This window comes from Propithecus coquereli, unplaced genomic scaffold (genome assembly GCF_000956105.1).
Source record: "Propithecus coquereli isolate 6110/MARCELLA unplaced genomic scaffold, Pcoq_1.0 Scaffold66, whole genome shotgun sequence".
In the NCBI taxonomy this organism is placed as follows: domain Eukaryota; kingdom Metazoa; phylum Chordata; class Mammalia; order Primates; family Indriidae; genus Propithecus; species Propithecus coquereli.
This window is the reverse complement of record NW_012152618.1, coordinates 2,907,332-2,916,282: the sequence shown is the minus strand read 5'-3', so window position 1 is coordinate 2,916,282 and position 8,951 is coordinate 2,907,332. Positions and strand designations below refer to the sequence as shown.

General features: G+C 39.5%; 1 protein-coding gene across 1 annotated transcript in view; it reads right to left on the bottom strand.

Annotated features, from left to right (window-relative positions):
- Positions 1–773: 773 nt before the first annotated feature.
- HEATR1 (HEAT repeat containing 1) overlaps positions 774–8,951 on the bottom strand; it is a 27,734-nt gene continuing 19,556 nt past the window's right edge. The window contains exons 15-25 of the mRNA XM_012660336.1: positions 8,753–8,893; positions 7,951–8,243; positions 7,129–7,279; positions 6,040–6,198; positions 5,741–5,875; positions 5,482–5,586; positions 5,227–5,395; positions 4,512–4,666; positions 3,805–3,963; positions 2,176–2,284; positions 774–1,090 (exon numbers count right to left, since the gene is read on the bottom strand). Coding sequence (XP_012515790.1) covers positions 1,047–1,090; positions 2,176–2,284; positions 3,805–3,963; positions 4,512–4,666; positions 5,227–5,395; positions 5,482–5,586; positions 5,741–5,875; positions 6,040–6,198; positions 7,129–7,279; positions 7,951–8,243; positions 8,753–8,893 — 1,620 coding nt within the window. The 3' untranslated portion in view covers positions 774–1,046. The remainder of the gene's footprint in view (positions 1,091–2,175; positions 2,285–3,804; positions 3,964–4,511; positions 4,667–5,226; positions 5,396–5,481; positions 5,587–5,740; positions 5,876–6,039; positions 6,199–7,128; positions 7,280–7,950; positions 8,244–8,752; positions 8,894–8,951) is intronic.

Here is an 8,951-nt window from a genome sequence, read left to right as displayed (position 1 = left end):
TAACTGTAAGAAATTTTTTTAAAGAGAGAGATATATATACATATCAAATCTACATTCAAAAGAAAGTTTAGGCCGGACGTGGTGGCTCACGCCTGTAATCCTAGCACTCTGGGAGGCCGAGGCGGGTGGATCGCTCAAGGTCAGGAGTTCGAGACCAACCTGAGCAAGAGCGAGACCCCGTCTCTACTAAAAATAGAAAGAAATAATCTGGACAACTAAAAAAATATATATAGAGAAAAAATGAGCTGGGCATGGTGGCGCATGCCTGTAGTCCCAGCTACTCGGGAGGCTGAGGCAGGAGGATTGCTTGAGCCCAGGAGATTGAGGTTGCTGTGAGCTAGGCTGAAGCCACGGCACTCTAGCCCGGGGAATGGAGTGAGACTGTCTCAAAAAAAAAAAAAAAAAAAAAAGAAGACAGTCATAGTCCCAACTAAAAAAACGCAAATTCCAGAACTGCTTCCCGTCATGGGCACACATAAAGAAATCAAAGCTCAAGTGTCTTCCACTCAAAATGAAAAGTAAAAATCCCAAATGGCTTTGCAGTCAAAAGTATTCCTGTTGAATGCTAAATAACATCATGTACCTGAAATAGAGTATTACTCTGAGTGAAATCTCCAACATGGATACCATGTACATACATAAGACATTGCTACATGCAACAATTAAGGCTTTATGGTCCAAATGAGGTATCAGCATTGGGTGCTAAAATTAAACACGTCTATTATTAATATCAATCCAAAACACTATCATAAATGTTTAAAGAAACACAGCAGTCTGTATAAAAACACCATGTATCATTTACTGTTTTTGCAACTATACAACTGGCAGGAGAGGCTTATGTGGTAGCACAAACCAGGTGGGAATTTTGTAAAGTGATAAAATATGTATAAGTAGTCCAAGTAGGCGATAAGGCACCAAAAGTAACATGGCACCAAACACCCAAAAGTAAAAATATGAAAAATAAATCTGAACTCTGGCAGAGTACAAAAGATCAAAAAGTTTCAGAAGTAGCTCTGGAGTGGCTCCCCCAGTATAGCTTCCAGTGACTAAATAGTTTCTAGGGATGGATGTTCTACTTCTTCACATTCATCTAAAAAAAAAAAAAAAAAACCAAATTAAAATCTGAGTCAATCTTCCTGCCTCAGTTATCATTAACCTAATTCTTAATGTCTTGCGCTCTCTGGCAATCATTCAATCAAACTAGTGAAATGAGGCCGAGCACCATGGAATACTCCTCTGCGGTCCTCCTTCCGCCTGCACTCCCTCCGTACAGGCTTAGACTCAGAAGCAGAATGAGATAAAAAACCCCAGAACAGTGGTGACAATTCAAAATCCTTAGGGATGCCACTCCTTTGGTAGCTTGCACAGCCCATCTCAAGGAGGTGAGAAACAAAGGAGAATGTGCTTCTTGGTTTAGATAAGCAATGAATCATTAACATGAAAGTGCCAGTCTACTTGCCCCACCATCCGGGCCTGGTAACATTTACAGTTACTTCTTGGGCCATCTGGTGGTGGTACGATGCTTAAAAGTGTATGTTCCAGAACTGTACAAACCTGGCTGTCTAGACCACCACTCCCTCTGTTAAACTTACTAGTTCTGTCACCTTTATCAAGTAATTGAAACATTTTAGGCCCTTAGTTTCTTCCTTTGAAACAGGGATAATGGCGTATACCCTTGTTGTGAGGATTAAATGAGATAATCCATGTACATCACCTAACATCAAGTACCAAATGCATGGTCATTATTTAAAGTGGACATCCTGTTGCATCCTTAGTAGCACTATTATGCAATATTATGCAATATCCTATTGCATCTGTACAACAGCCCCACATCTGGGGACCAAAATATTCAATCATATAATGTATGAGGTTAATTTAAAACATTATTGTAATCTGTATGATCGCAAGGGAAAAAAACACAAAAGTAAAGACAGTGAAGATTACACTGTAAACAGAGTCTCAAATGATCACAAGATGGGCACTTCCTAACTCACCGCTCCCTCCCCCTACCCAGAACAGGAACTTGAGCCTGCATGTATTTGAGACTAGGAGCAGCGGGGCAGAAGACTGGATCAAGTGCTAACCCCCTATGTCCAAATATGCATTATCACTGGGCACATTTCCACAGAATTGTACTATAATTATTTCTTAATAATGTAATAGCTTAGGAATTACCTTCCATCAATTCTGCTAAGAAAGGAATAGATTCTGGTAGCAAGACAATATAATTCTCCTTTAGTTTTTCAGCCAGTGCTAATACAGTAATCAAAGCAGCAAATCGAACCTGAAAGGGATAAAAGAGTCAAGAATAAAAAAGTAGTATTGCTGTATTTATTATAAGATTGGTACTGAGTTGAGACAAGCTCTACTTTTAAAACTGATGTTATTTCATATGAGTTTATTTTACTTTGTCATGTCCAGTTTTCATCTTAGCATATCCATTTGTTTGACCATTTGGGATCTGTTTATATTGGCAACCTTATAAATCTGTGTTTTCCAAACTGTGTTCTGGCACTGCACATCTTTCATGTGAATGTCTTTTTATATTTTCCTTTAAAAAACCCCAATAAAATAAAAATGCCACATGCAAACTGAAGCATGTCACCAAATTTAACTGCACTGGAGCTCACCAATTTGCCAGGCTGCCCGAGATGGTGCCGAACTGGCAACAAGCATCTCCGGCCATCTCTGGCAGGACTCCCCACCCACAGTCCCCAACTGCGGTCACCACTGAAAGAGGGGCCAGGGCATCTGAGTGGGTTATGCTCTCATCTCAGCACTGAATAAAAAACACAGTCTGTGTCATGATGTCCTAGTTATGGAACTTTAAACAACAAAAAAATGGGTGTTTCTCACATGGCTTGTCTATGACAAGGAGTGCAAGCAGTTGCTAGGCATTGTTATTAATTCATTTTGAAACAAAAGCCCTACTGGTCCTCTTTCTAGTTTTGGATATTTTAATTAAATAATATTTGGATACTACAAAATGAGTTATTTAAAAAACCCATTCGTAAATACCTATATTCATTCAATCAGGATTTCCTTGATATTGTGCAACCAAAATATTAAAATAAATTTGATGCTGCAACTTGTGAAAGAACCTACAGTTTAAAATTTGGGGGTCCATCAAAACAGCCTCATTGTACTCATATCCTAATAAGTAATTTGAACTAATAAATCCTATTAATAAAATTCTGCTTTGGTCTGTTATATATCCAGTCAAGTTCCAATACAATAATTAGTTTGAGAAATGGTGATTGATTGCTGAAACAGCTTGAAAATTTTGACACTCAGGTATGGAATTTTAACTTCCAATCAACTTACCCATGACATCGTACATCTGTTGCCACCAATAATAAAACAAGATAATAAGCCTAGTATATAAAAAGGAGATAATATATTGATCTAACTTGAAAGACTGTTCTGTGGACAAACTGAAAGCATCTCTGGAGCATAGTGACATTTCAATGGCACTTAAAAAACACAAGGAATTACCTCAAGTCTTTGCCATTTAAGATTTGAAAATATTTAGAAAGTATTTTAGGACTTGTGTACAACAGACCGCTGGGGTTGGGGGAGAAGGGAATTGCTATTATTTATAAATAGCCTGTAAGTAAAACCCCAAATTTTCTTGGGCTCCAATTTCCACCTGACACAGAAGACCAGACCTGTAGTACGGACTTAGAAGTAGCAGTGTCCTCCCCGCCAGTTTATCAGGGATCTACATCCAGGACCACTTGCAGGCTGTTTAGACTATGTGGCGAAAACACACAGCTTCAGTGCTTGTCACCCATGTTTCCTAACCTTAGGTGAGGAGTCCCTCATCTTTAGCAGAATCTGGTAGTTGAGCGGTTTCCAGAGAGAGTCATCTGCCATGGCCACTGAAAACTGTGCGATGCACGGAATCAGGTGCTTCGTCACCCGTTCCTGGAACTTCTCTTCTCCTCCAAGCCTGTTTTCCAGCTATGAAGAGTAAGACAAGGACTTTGAGCAACAGGTCTCATTTTTCCTTCTGTTTTAAAAAACACCAAATGTATAAATAATATTTTATTATCCTTCATGACATTAGCAGGCTCAAAAACTAAGTACTATTCTAATACTCTCTCTAGAGCAAACTTATTGCCTTCTGGAACTCAAATGGAATCTCAGACCCCTTGGCATCATCCTTTTCTCTCAAGCAGAACACCCTGGAGTTCCTTCCTCCGCAGGACAGCCACACTCAGAAACATTCTCAACAAAGCCCAGTTAAAAAACATTAATAAATTCACCATGAAACCTTATATCATGCCTTTCTTTTGAGAAATTAAAAAAAACTCAAACTCCACAATGCAAATAAGTTATACCCATGATAAATTAATTTTCAAATAAAAATTTGATCAAAAAGACAAAAAAAAAAAAACTTAAAAAAAAAAAAAAAGGCCTAGCAAGCAGTCATTTTAGTAGATATAAAACCTGCGAAGATTGAACAGCGACAGCTCCCTCTCTAGCAGAAGCTGATTCTGTGTGGTTACCTGATCCACCAGAGGCATCATCAAGGCTTCTGCTCTCTCCTTACTTACAAAATGCTGGGTATCAAAAAGGAAGATTTTATATAAACAGTTCAAAATAAACTGCAACAGCAAGCAGCACTTTTCAGGGTCATTTTCAGAGTCAAAAAATGCTTCATCTGTAGACGGGGAAGAATAAAAATGAAAAAAAACAAACAATTTCACAATTTAATCTCCAATATTTAAGTTCAAATCACTATTAAAATAACTATAATTAGAATAGTATTTCTAAAATCCAGAAATCATAATCAGGATGAAAGTAGAACACAAATGAAATGGATGGTCTCTTGAAAAAGTGATTCCTTCTTTTTGAGTTGTTAAGATTCTAATGCTCAGTTTGTCAAGTTACATTACCCTCAACTGTCACGTGGGCCATTTACTAGCACTGGAGAATAAACCAATCTTAATTTTTGTGTTTTAAAGTCACTTCTATAATTGAGAGTAATGCCCATTTACTTTATTCTTTCTCCCAAGTCAGTCAACTTATTTAACACTTTTTCATCATGCTAAAACAAACTTCAATGTCTGGCAACAATAATGTAAATATTCACCCTCCTTAGCCTAGGATTCAAGAACCTTCAAAATCTTGTCTATGAGCACTAGGTTGTATCTTATACTTATTATACCTTGTGTAAGGCGCACAGAACAAGGGTGTCAACTGAACTGAAGAGTCACCAACCTGTTTTGGAGATGTTCAACTGGTTCAAGGTGTCAGCAAAAGGCTTCACCAAGTGGCCAGCAAACAGAGTAAAAAGCCCTTTCAGTTTTTCAGCAATGCGATCTGCCAAGTTGTAGAATGTCAACAGTCTGTCCTTTGGGGCATCTTCTGTTTTAGCCCAATCAAACAGCTAAAAGGTAACATAATATTAGTTTCTTCTACACATGCTGTTACTGACTTCTGAGCACAAGGTGATGTGAAGGAAGAAAGCCTCACCTTGAAGAACAAGGGTCTGAATGTGACCTCAGAAAGCTTTACTACCATGGCGACTAGACAGTCAATGATACAACTTTCTGTTTTTCCAGTTTCCTCCAGATCATTCTGAAAATAGAAGAGATGATTTATTCTCAGCCGAAGTACTGATATCTTCTCTAAATTATTTTGGCAAGCACAACTGTTACACAGCTAGATTTTTCTCTGGCTTTTAAATAGGTAGTTAACAACTTTAGAATTTGGGAGAGTGAAATAAGCTTACCTCAGAGTGCTGTGCTCGGAAGTCCAGGGCCTCCAAGAAAAACGTGGTTAGTTGAGCCTGGTGGGAGGTGAGCTCTTCCTTCTTCATCACCCCAATGTGCTCTTGCAAGATGCTCATAAAGGGACCCATGTGATTCTACCAGTAACACAGTAAAGAGATGTGCTATTTTTTATTATTCCTAGAGTTCAGTAATGCATTTGCAAAGGAATTAAATAATCATATTCTTCTTTCAGTGAAAATTCAAAAATCTTAGTACCACCTTGCCCTCCTCCAAAGGCTAATACCCAATATGATCTAACCTTCCAGTTCTTCTTAATCTGCTTGTAAGTTTTGTTGATGGCTGGCAGTAAGACTCGGGGTACGAGTGTGGTAGCCAATGTCTTTTTAAGAGACGTGAGACGAATATTAGCCTGTGAGGCGGGACCCATCTCACTAGTAATTTTCTCCAGATGAATCACCTATTGGAATATAAAAAATAGTGATTGAGGTCAATATGAACTTAGTGATGACAGGAAGTCAACGAAAGGCCAGTGTTTGGGAAACGCTTAGCACATCTCAGCTATACAGAATTCCTTGCAAAGCTAACTCTAAACACTTACAGATATAACCAGGCAAATGCCTCTTTCCCAACTGACAGGGGTAAAGGTAAGTGATGCAGAAGCACACAGAGCACCCAGACTGATGATGTTCTTAGAGGACAGGAGTCCAGGAACCACAAGAGTCAAATTCTTCCTTGATAAAAAATCTAGAAAGCTCCTCAGAGCATAGGCCCCTTTCTGTGAGAAGGCTACTTTAAAGCCCTGGCTGTAGAATATGGGAATTGGTTAAATCATTTGCCCCGTGGTAGTTTAGGCTCCTAACCTCATAAATGGCAAATGATCAACACAACAGAACAGTGATAACCAGGGGAACAAGAGCTCAACATCCTTGAGCATTTTCAGTTAGCAATGCCACCTGCCCTCGTGTATTAACAGGTAACCACTGACGTGCGACACAGGAATTCTGCAAGATGCTTTAGGATTAAGAAGCCTTTCATATTAGAAACAAACAGGGCACACCAGTTTCTACAAGAAGTAATAAAAGACAGCTCTACCAGCCCAACTCCAAAGATCTCACAAAGGCAAACAAAGCAATAAAATACATTCTGCACAGTTAAAAAAGAGAGAAAGAAGAGCCTCACTAAAAAGTGACCCCATGTCAATTTCATGATTAAGCAGAAGGAAAGATGGAAGAGAAAAGGCACACATTTTATAAAAACAAGTACGTCTTTTCAGAAATAAGAATCCTTTCTGTCAAATGAAACACACAGAAAAAATAAAATCATTGTATTTGTTAACTTTCACTTTGCCCTGCCACCCATGTGGCATGCTGTGGTTGTCATGGCTCACCTGGGACAGAACACCTTCCAGGTAGGGGCTGATAAAGTGTGGGAGAGTCTCGACAACCTTCTGCAGGGCGGCCAAGGCACTGAGCAGGTAGACCTCGCTAGAGACCAGGTCGCCAGTGTTCTTCATTGTTGTCAGTAACGAAGGCATCAGGCTAAAAATAAACAGCAAGAGTTTTACGGGAACTTTAAGAAGAAAGACAGACTGGAGAATGGAGTAGAGGTCATTAGGAAAAAAATCTAAACGAATTGTGCCTGTTACATCATGATATATCTCATAGCCTAAAAAATGGCATCTACACATTTTATGTGACCAAGCGCAAGAAATTTCCCAGTGCCAATAGTACTGACCCAATGGTAATTTTAAAAAATAACATCTTTGAATTACTTAACATTTGCTATGTGTCAGGCACTGTGCAAAAAGCCTTGCAAACACTGCCCTATTGAAACCCTTCGTGGTAGGTACTGATGACCACATAGCCAGTCACTGTCAGAGCAAAGATGCAGCCAGGAGCGTCTAACTTCCCAATGTGGCAGCATGAGGCAGCTTTAGCTTTGCCCAACTAGGATGGGCCCCTCCACCAAGGAGCTTTACCCACTGCTTTCTAATCACAAGGCAAAGGAAGGAAGAACTGGGGAACAATTAATACCACAAAGAGTACATCTGATGGAAAATGGTAATGTTGTGTTTTTTAGTTTGAAGAGAAGATTAATTCTTTAACGAATCTAATTTTATGTAAGAGGAGAAAAAAAAAAGTCACTAAGGTAGTATTTTGCAATCTATGTCGACTGTAACGGCTCCCATTCCCAGTCTCCAGCAGCATACCTGGGAAGCTGGGGGATGGCCAGCGCTTCCAGGGTGGAGGCCACCTCTGCTATGCAAAGCAGGGCACTTCCCAAGACATTCTTCTCCTCCTTCCTTTCTGGAGCAATCAGTTTCACTGCAGTGTCCAACACTGGGACAAAAGGCTCTGGATTTTCTGCACCAAAATTCTTGCATAAAAGTTTGAGAGTATATAAAGCTGTCTGTCTGTTTATTGCTTGTTCTTCTTCCCCCTCCTTTTTCTTACGCTGCACAATGGCCACAAGGTCTGGAACCAGTTTCAGGAAACGGTGAATCTGAAGAGGAGAGCCAAACCCCCAAATAATGAAAGCTGCAAAAACTGCTGGTCCATTTTCCCATTGTCACGGCCTGAGACTGGCTAAATGAAAATCAGAATGCAGGGTCCTAAGCCACACAGTTATGCACAGGAGTTGTTTCTCCATCTGCTTTATTTACCACTAAGCGAATGTATGTGCTTGTTGACCAATTTCTGATTTATATGAAGCAGCCTACTGGTCTAGAGTAAAAGCGGATCAGAATTATGCTCCTAAGGCAAGGTATGGTCCGTATCAGTAAGAATTTCATTAGGCTGAGATTCTAGTCTAGGAGCTCTTACAACACATACATACTTTCATTAGAATTAACACCGCATTTTTAAACACACATGTGTCATGGTATTATACTCAGATAATAATAATATACTTCAGTTTTAAATTGTTCCTCTAGAGAAACTTAAGGGAGCTCAATGTAGCTCTCTGACAAAGCAAAGGACAATAAATGGCTCTGCTCTGTGTGCTTCACTCACTATTTTCTTCTTCCAGGATGTGTTCTGCTGGAGCTTGTTATTCAAAAGATCCAACGCTTTCCGGCGAACGGATGGTAGGGGATTGCCCACCAGTCCTCTAATCACAGAAATGAATGTTTCTATGGGCAGCAAGGCATTGACCTATAAAGAAGTTTTACATTTAACATGAAAAGAAAAAAAACTCTACTCTGATTAAGAC